This window comes from Drosophila simulans, chromosome 3L (genome assembly GCF_016746395.2).
Source record: "Drosophila simulans strain w501 chromosome 3L, Prin_Dsim_3.1, whole genome shotgun sequence".
In the NCBI taxonomy this organism is placed as follows: Eukaryota; Metazoa; Arthropoda; class Insecta; order Diptera; family Drosophilidae; genus Drosophila; species Drosophila simulans.
The window spans coordinates 4,841,546-4,858,825 of NC_052522.2; the positions used below are offsets into that span (position 1 = coordinate 4,841,546).

At 43.0% G+C, this 17,280-nt stretch overlaps 2 protein-coding genes across 3 annotated transcripts; both read left to right on the forward strand.

Moving 5' to 3' along the window:
- The first annotated feature begins 554 nt into the window (after positions 1–554).
- Positions 555–2,578, forward strand: LOC6736834. The gene is made up of 3 exons (XM_002083654.4): positions 555–725; positions 1,981–2,064; positions 2,121–2,578. Exons 1-3 carry the CDS (start codon positions 680–682, stop codon positions 2,399–2,401), a joined length of 411 nt encoding a protein of 136 aa, XP_002083690.1. The 5' UTR covers positions 555–679; the 3' UTR covers positions 2,402–2,578.
- Positions 2,579–5,965: 3,387 nt separating this feature from the next.
- On the forward strand, positions 5,966–16,360 carry LOC6736835 (ammonium transporter Rh type A). Of its 2 annotated transcripts, none has more exons than XM_039293413.2 (9): positions 5,966–6,477; positions 8,392–8,560; positions 9,232–9,397; positions 9,479–9,740; positions 13,243–13,433; positions 14,106–14,300; positions 14,382–14,475; positions 14,536–14,638; positions 15,279–16,360. In XM_039293413.2, exons 1-9 carry the CDS (start codon positions 6,309–6,311, stop codon positions 15,433–15,435), a joined length of 1,506 nt encoding a protein of 501 aa, XP_039149347.1. In that variant the 5' UTR covers positions 5,966–6,308; the 3' UTR covers positions 15,436–16,360. The 2 variants fall into 2 exon arrangements, with proteins under 2 accessions (XP_039149347.1, XP_016030490.1); XM_016170889.3 differs by lacking the exon at positions 15,279–16,360 and adding an exon at positions 14,862–15,161 and having other exon boundaries at positions 5,968–6,477.
- The last annotated feature ends 920 nt before the right edge of the window (positions 16,361–17,280 follow it).

Sequence of the window (17,280 nt, forward strand, 5' to 3'; positions counted from 1 at the left end):
GGAAGGAGTGCACAAAAGGAAGAAGTAGAAATGTGCAGTTATTTCACTTCCATGCAATGCCGTAAGAATCAATAGGAGCGACAATTAAAGCACGTTCTGTTTTATTGTGGTGCAAAACTGAGACTAAAGAGTTTACAAAATATGGAACGAAGTTTACCCTAACAGCAATGCATCGCGCCATCGGGACGAGTCGGCAAAGCCGACTCAGCATCTCTCGCAGCGAGAGGCAACCAGCCTTCCGTTGCCGGGCGTTCTTTGCGCAGAGCGCTTAACTCCATTCTGGCGCGACAGCATTCTATATGGAGAGCTACTTAGTTGCTAAGAATTATATTATGCGCTGTTAACTTACATACAGAAAAGAGTACAGATACATAATATTGTGTAAGGAATAAATATAATTAAAAAATATACGAAACATTTTACATTGAAGATAAATAAAATAATTTTTTTCAGTGCTGATGACCTCAGAAGTAATATATATGGAGAGAAAAAGAGAGCCTTCTAATCTTATCAATGAAAGATAAGGTGCTTTGAGATAAGATACTAGCACCTGCCGACGAATGCAATCACGCACAGGTTTTTAGTTCCACTTTGGAGTCGACGACGTGCGCGTTACAAACTTGGCTAACAGCTAAAAGCGAACATAAGTTTTTCGAACGAACCGACGAAAACGACGGAAATGAAGTTGGCTAAGAAGTGCTCCACCTACTTGGTGATATGCCTGGGTAAAGTTCTGCATGCTCGTTCGAATCTGCCGAGTTTTGAGTGCCAACCAGAGATACGCAGCACATCTGCGAGATACTTTTTGGTGCAAGTGTGAGACTTTGCGGCATTATGATGCGCTGGTGCATGCGTATGATCCCATAGGTGTGGGGTTTTAATAACCCAACTTCAGCAATTGGAGACTCTAACGATGAGTAACTGGGCCAAGTGTGCGTCACACAATCGGCCACAAGAAAACTCTACAAAAATGTGTGCTTATCAGTGCGATTCAGATAAGCACTGTTTACTCATTGTTGCCCCATCACTTGCTGTGTTTTAACTTTAGGGCGTGGTGAATCAGTGAGCTCAGGTGGAAATCTTTTTGGATTAAAAGGTTTCCCAAATAAAACAAATAATTTAGCTGGCAGTGAGTAAATGCGAAATGATTTCCTTTGATTTCATGCAATTTTTATTAGGCCAAAAGTCCAATGCCCTAAAACCGGAAGTGGCATAAGCTCGGTAATTATTTCGCATATAAATTATGAAATATGTTAGACAAAAAAGTGGATGAAAACAATTAATATTGGTTAGCGGCTGGCCAACGAAAATCGGTCGCACTCTTAGCCGCATACATTTGGCGGATGGGTTTTGTCAAATGCCCGTCTCCATGAATCACCGACTAATCGAATCGAGGGGAAATCTATACGCTTTCCATATCGACAAACAAATCCGTTTAATATTTCATGCGCAAAATATGCCGAATGAGCTGAACCAAAACAAACAGACGAACGAACACACACATAAAATATTATTAATTAAAAATACATTTTGATAATTTTACGTGAAATCGAGTCTGACATCCGCAATGGAACAATGGGGAAGGAATATGCCAGCTCACATTTATCATCGAAGTTGGCGCGCGCGCGCGATTTTGGCTCAATCAGAATCAGCGTTTTTTGTTGATTTTGGCTCGGCTCCGTTGTTAAACATTTTCTCAACGATTAATTGTTAATATCTTAACAAGTCTTCGCGCATCTGAAGATCTATATGATGAATGGTCTTGCTGCTATTTCAATGAGTTCCGTTTGGCTCGGGCTTGATGGATGCTTCAAAGCCAATGCCGCAATCTTAGCAGGCCACCTTCGACCACACGCCGCGTGATCATTGAAGAAATGTGCTGATGTGTGTTTTGCGCCTCGGACAAATCATTACCAAACTACTCGAGTGTGCCCTCATGCTAAAAAATATTTAATTTGTTTTTTCTTTTCTATTTTTCAGTACTGCTGGCCTGCTGCCTGCAGGAATCGGAGGCCACGCGTCGAGTGAACCGCGGTCGACGCACCCTAACCCGCAGATACTTCAGTAAGTGATACGTGATCGATTTTGGGAACATTGCTCATCCGTCTTGGTTCTTGCAGCTGGCCTTGCTATTCCCGGATGGGCTCTCATCGTTTGTGTAGCGCTGGGTGAGCTGCTGATTGGCGGAGCCCTCTATTTCATCCTGAAGAAAGTGATCCTGGACAAGGAACCAGATGAGACGGCGGCCTCCTACACGCCCGCCCAGACTCATCCGACGGCCACTCCTTATACTCCTGCCCAGACTCATGATCCGGCCACGGCCACAACCTATACTCCCGCCCAGACTCATGAGACGGCCAATGTGACTCCCACTCCAACGCATGCCACCGCAATTGTCTGAGGGGATATGTTAAAGATCAAAGTGACCACTTTTAGTTCATAACCCTTTCCAAATCAGTTCAAATACCACCATTAACTAGCTTTATTGCCATTTAATCGACACACAAATAGAACCTGTGCCCTTTGTTTACCTTCATTTTCGAATAAAATTATTTACCGCTTTTCTGGCGCCAAACTAGCTTCACATTTGTACGGTTAAACGTTTTTTAAGACGATACACGCTGGCTTTTAACATTTTATTGCACCGGCTACGCGGCCCAATATCCGCCCAAGACCGATCCAGTTTCTCTACTCATTGTCTGCATCACACGCAACGCTAATTTATATCTAATTAAAACAAACTGGTTTTAAGACTTCGATTTTTTATAGCCCATGCTAGGGATGAAGATTAATTAGATCAATAGACTTGTAACCAAATTAATGCCTACTTTTGGGGCTGCAGAAATACTAGATATTTTCAAGCTAGATTAACAAGCGTATTATCTAGTATCACATTTTATAAAGCTAAGACCCAATATAAAATATCAAAGGGTCTAGATTATTAGAGTACCAAGAATGCATTTGATTATCCCGCTCTCAACCGAAACATTCTACTCCAGGAATTGAGCTGTCCTCGCTTTGAGTTCCTATTTTGTAGCTTGTATCTGCTTCTATATCGCCGACTGATTTCGGCGCCACTTGGGATGCGGCGGCCACTTGATGCCGCTTCCTCGTTTCGCCGCTGACAAATCGAAATTTATTATAAACGCAATTGAAAAATCCCCAGTGCGCCACTTGAGCTGCACATCTAAGCTGCCTCACAAAGCAGATCCCGGGGTATCTCGGGCCAAGTCAAGGGCCCACCAGCCAAGTAGCTGTAAATGCCAACAATTGGCGCAACCGAGAGCTTTTCCGAGGCAACGCGCCGGGGGCGAGGGGTTGGTAGCCAAAGCGGATTCCAAAATTGACACAAAACAGACAAAAAGCGAAATCGCTTAGGCGCAACCACCCGCAACCGAGGAGCCTGTAACCCCACATCCAGCCCATCCCGTTTCAAGTCGATCCCAACTTTCAGATACAAGTGCAGCGGCAGCCAAAAATTGTGCAACTGGAGCGGCTCTGAAATGTTGCACTTAAAAAAATATATTTGAATTCTTTAAGACAATGCAGTTAGTACGCCTTCTTGTGTAGGTTTCGTTCTTAGTAGGTTTCGAATTAAGATGATAATAAAAAACTAAGTTTAATTTTATATTTAATAAGCTTACATTTAAATTTAAATATAATTATAAAAAACTGTATTATTCTTGTTTTGAAATATTTCTTGTAACAATATAATATTGCAACATTTTTGTTTTAATTTTTTTCTAGTGCTTGACAGCCAGCAAGGATTCCTCACTAGATACTTGCGATTTCGCAGGAAAGCCACACAAAATAGTCCTGCATAGTGGGCATGTTCCGAAAGGACTTTCGTCCCGAATGGGAATGCAAACACGGTGCATATGGCTAGGCAGCGGCACTCCTGCACAATTGTTGTGGGTCAGCTGGAGCAGGAGCAGTAGCCGGAGGTCCTTGGACGAGCAGGAATCCCGGCAGTTGCACCACTCTGGGCACTTGACCGGGTTTATGCGAGTGTTTGTGGGGTGTTAAAGTTTATCAACATATCGTCGACGTTGTTGGACTGTTGTTGTCTGACAACAGTGGCTCATATTTATTTATGGCTCAGCTGGCACTCTGGGCCAAATGCGTACTTCCACATGACCCAGACTGGCCGCTGCTCGGACGGATGGAGGAGCACTTGTGGCCGGAGTTTGGACGCAATCCTGACAGTTTGGCAGCCGCTTTGCAGTGTTATCGCATTTTTTCTGCCGCTCTGGAGCTCCGCTTTTCTGGGATTTAGACATGTACACTTGTTGTAAACAACAACCTTAACAAGGGTTTTCCAGGACACTCATAAGCATTCATTGGAAATCCTTTTCGATTTATTTGCGTATTCAAACGGAAACATTTAAAGTGATTGCGGATGCAAATTTCCCTTTACAAGTAGGCAGCACGAAATCGCTCTGATGTGCGACCCACCCCTTCGACCCCCTGGATGCTTTTCCTTTCTTTCGGTTGCCTGCTTTCTTTGCTTTCACTCTGCTTTCTTTCTTTGCCAAAGTGTGCGTGTGTGAGGATTTTCAAGATCTGAGCGCGTGCCTGGCAACATTTGTGGTTTTTGCGCAAACTTCACACATTTTCTTATGTGGGGTCTGCTCTGCCTTACCTTTTTTATTGTTGCCAGCGCCATGAGAATTTCAATTTTCACACAGGTGCGCTTGTGTTTGTTGAAAAAATAAATATCAATCATACGCCCCAGTGGCCTCTCTGAGTTTCGGCCCCCACTAGCCGCTTTTATGAGTTCAGTTTAATTTGATATGGATATTTGCTTAAACAATTAGAAGTATACATTCTAGATTCTCAACATCAACTCGAAGAACAGTTGGAAATGTAGTACTTTCTCAGCTGTGGGTAAATGTTCTATGGCGTTCATTATCACCTGTGCATTTCACACTTAAAGAATGGTTCTTATTCTGTTTATTAAAATAATTTAATTTTCGATTTTTTAAAATTAAGTTCCAAACTAATTTTTTTGCATTTAGTTTTTAGCAAAAGAGTTCGGAATGAGCATCTGATTCGAAGCCACTTCAAACATACGGAACTGGATGCTTTTGGCACTGGTGTGCGACCTGATGCGCTTTTATATGCCCATAAAGTTCGCACTAAACCACTAAAAAAGACTGTTAATCAGTTGAAATTGCTTAAACAAACCGAAAAAAGGCGAATAAAGGGGCTCATCAATGAGCGGCGATCTGCTACAGAGTCAGCTGCTCCACTTGAGCCGTTATTTGTTTAACGACCGATAATTTCGACTGCCATCATGTTAATTACTCTCTGGCAAGTACTGGGTATGTGGGATTAATTGGTATATAGACAGTTCTCAACCCAAATCGGTTTTGTTGACACATGCTTACATTCACGACAATTGCCACTTGACCAGCACTGAGATTGCGGCTTATCGGTCAACAAGAAAACCCCCTAAGTGGCTAAAGCGATTGGCCCAGAGTCAATAACAACACTTTAAATGGGAGAATTCGTTAAAGTTTCAGCCACTTTCACCTTCCAAGCCATTCAATGACGTTTATGCAAATCGTCCGGCTGCAACAACTGTGAAATGCAGTCTAAGGATAAATTTGTAACGAATTACCAATCAATTGACCAACGAAACAAACAAAACAAACCAAACCGAGCCCAACCGAATCGAACTGAAGCCAGACTTTTGGGTGGGGAGACCGCAAAAGAGGTCTGGACTGCCTTGTAAAACGATTTGGAATTGGAATTGAAATAGCAATGCAACTAAAACAAAAACAATTTAAATATAATGGAACCACAACGACTTGGTCTCCAGAGGGGCGCTGTAAATAATTCAGCAAGAGCCGGAGCAGCGGCGACTGCAAATTAAATCAAATAGTTATATCATGCGAGTAAATCGCTGTGGATATCGCACATACGCCCCGTTGACCGCAGACGCGAGTCGCAGCTACTTACACGCCGCGCTCATCGCTCCGGGCATCAGTGCGCCCCCAGTGCTCAGCCGCAGCAGATCGTGAATGTGAACGGATATATATAACATATATCTATACAGTTGAACAGTGTGCATCCCCATGTCTGGGAGATAGAGCAGAAAAGCGCACAAATATTTGCACATCCCAAAAGGGGAACAAGACCTCCTGTCCCCGTACACGTGCTGCATCGTCTGCGGTCGGGATCTGAAAAGCAAAAACTCCGACTCCGGCTCCGTCTCCGCTTTTTACTCGAACTCCAATCAGGAGCCGTTCCGTCTAGTTTTTTTCGAATTTTTTGCCGAGTTCCACCACCTACATCCTGCCACCATGCATTCGCCGGCTGCCAAAGTGTCGGGCTACGTCGTCCTGATGATTGTGCAAATAATCTTCCTGGTTCTATTCTGGCTGTTCGTGCGTTACGAAAAGACGGCGATGCCCCTGGCAATCGACGCCGAAGACGCTGGATCAGCAAACGAACACGTTTCCAAATATCCGCGTGAGTAGCTGGGATTTTGTCCCCATCCTTTTGCTTTCCTTGGGAAAAAGGACTTCCGCTTATAAGCCTCTAAAATGAACCATAAATGGTATGAATAAATAAAGTAGAATTTAATACATTTATTTTTTATTAAGGAATATTTACTAGAAAGTTTTAAACACAACAAGTAATTTATAGCTGTCTTGTTTATTACTTTACTTAAAAGCCTTCTAAGCAAAGGCTATGATAAGCATGGGTTTATAAAAATGAATAAGTTTATCATTTGTTTTGAACATAGCAACATGTTTTTTAGACAAGCTCAACCAGACAGTTTTGGCTTATATGCAACAGGCAAAAGGTTTTGATAATCAAATTATTTTGTATTTACAACTATAGTCCAAATATCATTTTATTTTTCGCGCTTTAAAAATATTTTTTTGTTGGTTAATTAGTCCTCTTTGTCTAATAAAAGTCACTAAAACGTAATATACATGGCAACAGTGCAAACATTTCATTCTGACAAATCAAATAAAATAGTTTTCTGCACGTTGTGGAATTAATTTACACGGGACCCCTAAAAAGTGCAGCTCTTGTGTGCGGAAACTTGTTATATATATTTAGGTTCACCCCTCCAAAATAAAAGCAATCGTGAAAATTATTATTTCTCGTATTTGTATAATTTAATATTATTTCTATATTATTGTTGCTCTGTTTGTTTGCAGTTGTGTGCAATAAAAGTCTCTGTAGTAAACGCTCGGGGCGTACTCGTAATTCGCAATATAATTTACAACTCTATAAATACATATATGCAAATAAAATGGCTATTTTAAGAATCGTATAAAATAAGTCGGAAATGTCACGCATTTTATTTTTGGACTCACACTTTGACTAATTAGCCAAGTAGGGCTAATGAATACAATAGACAAAGGGGACTTGGCAACAGCCCGAATGAGAGGCATGCTATATTTTTAAAACTGTGCTGTTTCCATGACAATGCCGCATAAATAATGTATCAAATGTTGATCAATTGAGAACTTATTAATTCGTAAACAAAAACTTTTGATCTTTAGCGGTTTTTAAGTCATTTAATTAATAGTAAATAAACACGAATTGAATGAAATAGGCAAGATTAGCCAAAAGAAATTGAGTAATATAAATTAAACTTAAATAGTAAAAGTAGAACAAAGGGAAATTCGATGGGTAATGGTCAGAAACAATTAAGAGGACCCCAAGTCGAAGCTCTAAATCAAATCCCGCATAAAGCTATTACCCATGCTAACCGAAATATAAATGTATGTCCTAGTCCTTTGCTATTTCGATGGAGCGAGAAGATGTTAGGACGAGGAGTCCTGGCATTGTTTGCCAAGTGTTGGCGGGTCATAAATAAATGAAGTTCTTTTTCGCACAGTCTCCGCAGTCTTTTGGGTCCCGTGGCACCAATTCCATTAATTACTTCTGCCATGGAACAGGGTACATTGTACCAAACCGAACCGAAACGAACCGAAACGAACTGAACCGAAACGAACAATGGGACACACACACACGCTCACAGATGAATAATTAAAGTCATTAATTTCAATTTATGCAAATGCGTCTGTAAACAACTTGTTGCAATTCATAATAAATAAATTAAACCGTATTTCACACTAATTGCACCCGCGCGGACACACATACGCACACAGGGGATGTTTGCGACTGGTGTTGGTGGTGCTCTGTAATAGGGGGTGGCAGTGGGTGGAAGTGGGTGTTGCCTATCCACCATTGCGTCTTGGTACCCTGGTGACATCAATCTCAATGCAATTGACTTTTGGCAGCAGACAATTGGGCGGTTAATTGAAACGACTTGACTCTATTAATTGGCATCCCAGCTGGCCCAGACAATGGTCATCCTGAAATCCCTTGCCCGCCCGACTTACCGCTCCTGTTTCCCCGCAGAGTTCCAGGACATCCAGGTGATGATCTTCATTGGCTTTGGCTTCCTAATGACCTTCCTGCGGAAGTACGGATACAGTGCCACTGGATTCACCCTGTTCATGGCTGCTCTAGTGGTGCAATGGGCTGTGCTCATGAAGGGATTCCTCCACATGGAGGGCGGCAAGATCAGGTGAGTGCTTGGCACAACTTCAATTTATTAATTGCTCGACTTCGAGTCCAAAGTCAAACTGACAGGCCAAAAAGCAAATAAGTGTGCGATGTCAAATGAAGAGAAATACCCCCAAGCTTAAAATGAATTCAGGCAATTACTTTAAATGAAGAAGTCAACCTGAGGGGGCAGGGTCTTTGGGTGGAATCTTCTACTTATGCTAAGTGAAATGGGCAACAATCCGAAGTCAAACAGCAAACAAAAGTATAAGAAGCTGTAAAAACTCTAAAGAAGCTGACAGTCAAATGTACTGGGAAAATTATATATTTTTCATTAATATATTATTATTATTATTTAAACTTAAAAAATCTATTTAAGGAATGAATTGATTTGTTGAATAAATAAGTACTTTTATACGTTTGAAGCCTTCAATTCGCTTCTTCCTGATCTCAGTGCATTTTATTAGAGAACTAGGATTATGTTTGTCAACATCTTCACGAACATTCCAGGAAATCCATTAGTCCTCTTAAATTTTTCTGTGTAAATATACAAACAGTTTTGCATTATAATGAACTCCATTTCATTTGACGGCAATTTCTTGGTAAAGTTATCCCCATTTTTTATGCGGTGGAGGGCGTGTCACCTGTCGCACTTCCTGTTTATCGTATTCTGCCTCCTTTTTGCGTCCACAGCCTCTCCCTGGAGAACATCATTGATGCGGATATAGCCGCCGCCGTGCCCCTGATTAGCATGGGCGCTTTGCTCGGCAGGACCACTCCAATCCAACTCCTGTGCATGTCCGTCTTTGAGGTGGCTCTTTTCGCGGCCAATGAGTATCTGGCTCTTCATGTATTCAGTGTGAGTATATATAATGTTAAAAATTATACATAATATTTCATGAATAATATTCTGCTTTATAATATTGTGTGTTCCTGATAGATCTGCGACTGTGGCGGCTCTATCACTGTCCACGCCTTTGGAGCCTACTTTGGACTGGCTGTGGCCCTGATGCTGAGACCCGCCAGCGACCAGAACGAAGCGGGAAAGCTAGAGGGCGCCAGCTATACGTCGGACATCTTCGCCATGATCGGCACCACCTTCCTGTGGGTGTACTGGCCCAGCTTCAACTCTGTTCTGGCCGATGGAGCCGGCGGCGAGCGGGCCATTTTGAACACGTTCCTGTCATTAGCCGCGGCAACAGGTGAGTCACGTGCCCCGGCAATTAGCTGGCTCAAGTGGAGGGCAGCTGGAGGACATTCCATTCTCTGTGCTGCGCAGTCCATCTCGCATCTCCGGACATATCTTCCGGCCATCTTTGCCCACTCGCACATACATATCTTCACGCTTTGCTGGGTCATTCCTGCCGGGCTTCTCAGGCCTTGTTAATTATAATGTTGGCGGGCCTATTAGCACAGCACCCAATGAAATTGAAAAAGGATCCCAGGCAACTCCGTGCACAACCCAACGCCCTGTAGGTCCTTGTGCATGCGCCTCACAAACTAATTAAATGTCAAATAGTTTCGTTAACACATTTGAAAATTTATTTTGAGCACGTAGCGCACATAAAAACGAACCAGCCTGTCCGGCATTTGCTTAGTCTGATGGGTGGGTCAGTAGTCGACGGCAAATCCCATTCAGATCCAGTCTGTCCAGGTTCTGGTCCAGTCCACGTCCACGTCCACCCCAGTCCAGTCCAGTCCAGTCCAGGCGCATATAGAAAATGTGCTAAAAGCAGCAGCCCGGGGTCGGGCTTTGCCTTGGTTGACTCGCTCGGTTAATGTAAATAACAAAACACAAATTAAATGTATACAAAGGACGCCCGGCAGCAACAACAAGAGCCGTAATAATAGTACGGCCAGCAGCTGAGATAAGCCAACTAGGAATGGGCGACACTTGGCTAACTGTGGCCGGAGTCTCGCCCGGTTGTAGCTCCGGTTCTTCTGGCCATGGTATTAAAGCCCTCACGTTACGGCGATGGAGGTAACACCTAAACTGGGCATACGAGTCAGCAGTAAGCAGATGGCAGAAGTGTGGATGTGGATGTGTAGCCAAAAACACAAATACCCTGCACAGTGCAGTACAAATTACAAATAATAATACTTAATTTTTTTTGGATTTATTTGCCATCTTGAAACCAAATTTTTCCGACTGGAATTTAATATTTTTTTGTTTAAACAATGAATTTACTGAAATATTCCATTCAATTTGATAAAGCCAAGGCGGCTATATATATTTGCAATTAATGCCAAATTCCTTTGATTTGCTCTCCGAATAAAATATTTCTTTATTAAAATTGGTGAAAGAAATAATTTATTTCATGCAAACAATTAAACGCAGAACTCGCATGTTAAATTTTCTTCTGTCAAGGTTCATTTAACAACAAAGAACACTTCACTTTGTTTTTTCGAATTTTTAGTTGGCCAAATGGAATGCGAGCACATAAAGTATAAATGAATCATGTTGTATATTTTCAAGAGTATCACTTGTTAGCATTTCATTTTGATTTTTTGCCCAAAACTTCTTTGCTCTGCGTGAAAGTGCTTTTCGAGAGTACATCTTAATTTGCGTTAAAAATTCTCGTCTCAATAAAGTGCATATTCAAATTTAGTTGCAATTCATATCTGACCAGAGGAAACTTAATCAATGCATTCCAATCTGTGCAGCAGAGATAGCCCATCCCATAAATAGACCTCGTAGAGTATCCTTTCGGGGGGAAAGAGAGAGAAAGTGGGATTCTGGGCGGGCATTTTATGCGGAAGGATGTGCGATTAGTTGAGTCAACGTGCGGCTCCGTCCGTTGCAGTGGCCTAAACCCCGCTCCCACTCCCCTTCCCGCATGTCCTGCCCAACGTGTCCTTGTCCATTCGGTGGACAAGCCGGTTGCTTGGCTCACTAGTTGTTGCCTTAATTAAACTAAAGCTGGGGTTCAGTTCAATGCTGAAACTAGAGGCGGTCTGGTGGGTGTGGCCCACGGTCGTAGTCCTATAGTCGGCCATGCGGGCGGACATGCATGGTCTGGCCAGCAGGATTGGTTTTGGGCGGAGATGGAGTTGGAGCCAGGACCGAAGGGGATCAGACGACGCCATTTGGTGTCCGAATGCGGCGCCAACAGCAAAAATACGCCCCAGTTGTTGTTTTCACACCAGGCACAAAATGAGCCGGAGCGCCGTCTGGACCTTCTCATAGAAAAGCACAGAGAGAAATTTAATAGCGGGGTAATTAACAAGGACATTTTTAATAAATAAAGATTACCGAGTCTAGTAGCACGTTCGATATCTTAAAATTCAACAATTGGGAATCCCATTGATATCAAAACAGGTTCCAGCCAAAGTCTTTAATTCGGTCTACTTTTATTTTCTACCGTGTGATTTGGGATTGGACCCGGTCAATAGGACGGGATTTTCCGGTGGCGATGGAGGGGGGAGAATCTGCCCGCATTGGCCAAGAACGCTAAGCACAAAACACATTTTACAGTCGCAAGTGACACCATTGGCGTTAATTTAAATTGTTTAATGTTCGGGCAGGAGAAAAGCGGAGCAAAAACAAAAGCAACGGCAGCTGATGTCCTGAATCTCGGATGCCGTTGGCCTGGCTTTAGTTTAGAACTCGAGCAGGACAAACAGGACGAACAGGACGAAGAGGGCGACCAGGACGACTATGAGGACCGGCTGTAAAAAAGCTGTTTAATTGATTTTTAAGCCAGAATTTGCTGTCCTCGTTGTTTTGCGTCGCCCGGACAACGTCAAAAGCTGTTTTGAAATTGTTGCGGTTAAATGCCCCTTCCAACATCCAACTCGCCCGTCGGCTGAGATTTGCCTTACTTATTTGCAGTGGCCAACCGACGCCAGGCCCCAAACTAATTTATGCAAATTATTATGGCTGCAACATATGCTCCGCCATAAAATGGAGATTTTTAAGTATTTAGTGTTATTCAGCCGAGATTTATGCTGGCTGATGGCCATAAACTGAAGCGTCCTTGTTGTGCTGTGTCCTGTGGCCAGCGGAAAAGCGGGAAAGGCGACAAGGCAGGGGGCATGGCCTGTTGGAAAAACCCGGGAAATCCAATGGGATCTTGCCACTGTCGTGTTTACATTTTTATTAGTTTTGTGTTTATTACCAAAGTGTGGTTGCGTTGCTGTTGGGTTTGGTTGGCTGTGTCATTCCTGCTGCTCCAGTGATTAGCGATAGCAGCTTGTTGGTCTTAGAGAATCTAAACAGGAGGGTTTATGAATGCACAGGATTTCATCGCAACAAAGTTTGCTGAGCAGAGAAAACGCAGTGTGCAAATAGAAGTGGATGTTTTGCCATTCAACAGGTCGTATACGTGATTTTTCTGTTTTATGTCTCGTTTGCGATTGATCGACAATTGAATGAAGCAAAAACAAATAAACTAAAAAGTTCTGAAAGAAATTGTTGTATATGGGCTTGCTTTAAGCTTCCTTAATTGTGTATTAATAATTGTATGTTTCTTTAATCTTTATATTTTGCAATTAAAAAGTCTACTGCAGTAGAACGGTGAACCCCACTCATTCATTACGCACTATAAAGAGAAACTCCCAGCAATTCATTGGCCTCTAATGAACTAGCCACAGACTCATTCAAAAATGCATTAAAATCATGTAATTAAGCCGGGCCATTCTACATTCTACTGTTTTTGGGCCATCTTCCTAACTCGTAACCCGTAACCCGTTGGTATTTTGCAGTGACCACCTTCGTTGTATCCGCGCTTGTCAGCCACGAGAATAAATTGGACATGGTGCACGTGCAGAACTCGACCCTCGCCGGCGGAGTTGCCGTGGGCACGGTGTGCAACTTGCTGCTCGGCGCCCACGGAGCTGTCTTAATTGGCATTATCGCCGGCACGGTCTCGGTGCTCGGCTATCGCTATTTAACAGTAAGTTCGCAACGCTAAAACTGAACACAGCACACTCACAAAATGCAACAAAAAAAAAAGAAGAGGAAAACCCAAAAGGGCCTCCATACAAGCATAAACCCCATTCAAATCGCGTACCTGGAACCAAAACTAGCTGGCGGTGGCTTCGCTTTAATTAGTGCGCCTAGGAAAAATGCGACGCTAATGAGTAAAGTTTGTTGCCCGCCGGTCAGCCGCAGCCGGAGCCGGAGCCGGATTCCTCCGGACTTCATTCCGGATTCCGGCGGACTTCCATTTGCATTATGACCACGCAGCAGCCCCGAAATCCGTGGAGCAGTAAATAAATTCGCAATTTCGAAGTGACACACTGACTGCCTGCCATGTTTCACTTTTAAATAATTTAATTCAGGCACTGGTCATTAATTATTACAACTTTAGAAAATATTGAAATCAAAACTGTTGAAGGAAATTTAATTATTTTCTGCCTGGAGTGTGTAGTGTCAGTTAAAAAGATTTATTACCATTAAATCATAAAAATATAAATATTTTCATGTTGATAATATTGAATCTAGAATTTATCATTTAAATTTAAAAGAGCTAAGAAATATGGCCTGCTCAGAGTTAATTAAAATACTTTTGCCTTCAATCTGTATGTTTTTCAACAATAAAATCCACATTTATTCTGGTTTCTAGCCCTGGATGACGGCCAATCTGAGGCTGCACGACACCTGTGGCGTGCACAACCTGCATGGAATGCCTGCCCTGATTTCGGCCATTGCCTCCGCCATTTACGCCTCGATGGCCACCGTGGGCGAGTACCAATCCGAGCTGCAGGACATTTTCCCGGCCATGATGGGCACCAACGGAACCGAGACCAAAATCATGGGCGTGAGTATCCATGTCCGGCATCTGTGCACCGGTGGGTGTTAATACCTTTTGGACTCGTTTCCCGTTTTCCGTTTCCCGCAGGGTCTTGGCCGGAACGCCACTTCGCAGGCGGGCTACCAATTGTTTGGCATCGCTGTCACACTGCTCATTGCCATCGGCGGTGGTATTTTGACAGGTATGACAACTTAAATTATTCCGTAAATTTAAAAGTAAAACACCTAAACTCCAAAAACAGGTGCCGTTTTGAAGTACACCAACTTCCGGAACCTGAAGAAGGACGAACATCACCAGGACGAGCACTACTGGGAGGTTCCGGCTGCCGAGAACAAGGAGGAATAGTTAAGTGTTGTGCCTGCCAGATTGATCACAGTTCACGCGCCTCTAATGTGCCTTGTCTAACTACTTACGACTACTTTACTATTATTATTATTATTTTATTTACATTATTTTGTTGTATGAAATGCACGCAATGCCATTGTGCCTGCCCCCATCCGAAATCAAAGTTATCCAAATTGTCTGCCATTTGCATTTCGCTGATTTGATTTGCCGCCTTTTTTGCAGTGAACTAGAAAAAGTTGACGAGCTTATGCTGTAAGCCAAGTAAGCCAAAACTAATGCCAAACCAAAACACCCAGACAAATGCACCAATGAGTAGGGAGCGCCCAGGACAATGGGCTCCGGCCAATCCTTTTGTTGCGCTGTCCTTGCCTGCTTCGCTTAATTTTTGTAGACATTTGTCGCATTTAATTAAAAACTCCAACAATTTACACATTTAATTAGCGTCGAGCACCAAAAAACAGTAATGCCAAAATATAAAACAACAAAAAAAAAGTATTAGCAATAAAAATATTTTAAATGTGACACTCTGCCCTTCTCCAACTCCTCCAACTCTTTTGTACACTTCGCATGCCGGGCGCAATTTTTAATGGAATTAAAATCATACACATAAAATCCAACAACGAACGTTGGCGCAAAAAGTTTAAATATGCTCGCCAAACTTTTGGATGACGATGCCGCCGCCACCAACTCGAATTCCCAGTCTGCCGCCAACTTTAATTGGCGCCCATTTCTGTTGCGCAACTGGAATGCAATTGTCCCCGCCAACAATTTGTATGTGCGCGGCGCTCTGCACTAGGAGCTCTGTCCTCTGCACTCCGCTAATTAAGTGGCCCAGGACAAAGTGCTGGCTAATTAGGCGACTTTTGGCCAAGACACCAGGACACCTTCGCCGCCCAGCCGGCCCGACGCCCCAGCGATCCCATCCAATCCGATCCAGTCAGCTTTCTTAGCCTTTCCAGCTTTCTCGGCCGCACAGCTCAGCCGGCGATTAGCTCACCTGGCGCCGAAGGCCACTAATCGCCGGACAAAGACGGAGCAGGAATAATGTCTTTCAAACGACTCACAGTTTCGCCCACCAGCGGACAACTGGCCGATAAGCTGGCGGCCAACTACTTAAGTTGGCTTTGTCACACCCCACGGACGCACAAACAAAGCCCAAAAGGCAAACAATTACCGGCGACAGTTCAACAAGTTTCAATAAAAATTGTCAGCCACCGTCTTGGCCTTCTGCGCTTTGGTTTTGACTCATTTACAGCGGCAAAGATTAGTCGTTAAGATTGTGCGGCTATTGGAACGGTTCCCGGTTTCAAATTCTGTGATGTAAGAGCTCTTTCGAAAAAGTATTGATTAAATATATTCAAAGAATAAAAAGAAAACCTTGCACATGGAATAGTATATGGAGCGAAATAGGTGTCATTAATAGCATCAAAATTAGTGGGAAACACGGATACCATATTTATCCCATTTATAATTCCAAATGTGTTAAATACTATAATGGCCGTTTGTTATGTTTCTTAAACGTTTTATGATTCATAAATACTTCCTCTTTACGATCAATTTGTGAAAATCGCAGCACCGTTTAATAATTTTGTTTCCGTAACAGTATGATTTATGAAATGTATCGAAATTTGTGAGTATGAAATCTAGAACATGCCTTTAGTTTTTCAGAAAATCAATGACATTTTCATTTTATGTCTGTCAATAAAAGTTGTCAACTGCAATAAAGAACGATTTTCCAGTGCGAAAGTGTCGATAGAAAACTCACATAATTGGCTCTCTCATTTTGTTCTGCCATCAAACTGCTGAAAGTATCTTACCATTAGATCTCTGACTGCCGAATAATACTTTTTAGGCCTTCTGTATGCCGAACGAAGTTTACTAAGGTTCCACGACGACAAGGCCGAGTAGTCAAATGAGTAGCCAGAGTTGCTGCTCCTGTCTGGCAGACTAGTCTAGTCAGGTCCTGGGGAAAAAGGATTCGGACTGGAGTCAGGGGTTGGGCTGAGTAGACTGAGTAGATTGTGCAATTTGGCAAAGTATTCCCCGGTGCACCGTTCCACTCTTTGGGCGGGCCCAAGTTGACGTCTCTGTCTCCCCATTTTGCGGTTGTATACGGGATTGCACTGAGAGAAATTCCGGGATAATAGTTTTGAATAGGAGCGCCCAACTTTAAAAGAATTAAGATTTGTTTATATCTGTTAAGAAATTGTGTAAATTGTGGAATTTCAACGATATATGTTTTATAACTTTTATTTAACGATCGAATGATCTAGATTGATTTTCTCACAGTGTATCTGTGTGCCTGTCCCCATGTCTAAGTGCTGTTTTATTGCATGTGGTTGGCTGGACGCCCGCCTTCCTGCCTTCGATGGTCGTGTGCCGTTTGTCGATTGCCAGTCCAGACGGGCGGACACTCACACGTCTATAATAATAATTAACAGCCTGAAACTGAAAGGAAAATATGTCGTCAGTCCCAATTTCGTCCCGTACTCGCCGTCCTTTCGAGTCCACCTCCCATTGGCAGCCTTTGAGTTCTTATGTTCCTGGCTGCGCCACGAAGTATGCAGCATATTTTATGCATGCCCGCCGCTAAAGGACAACTGTCGACTGCGGACTGTCGCCTGTGACACGGCTGCCATAA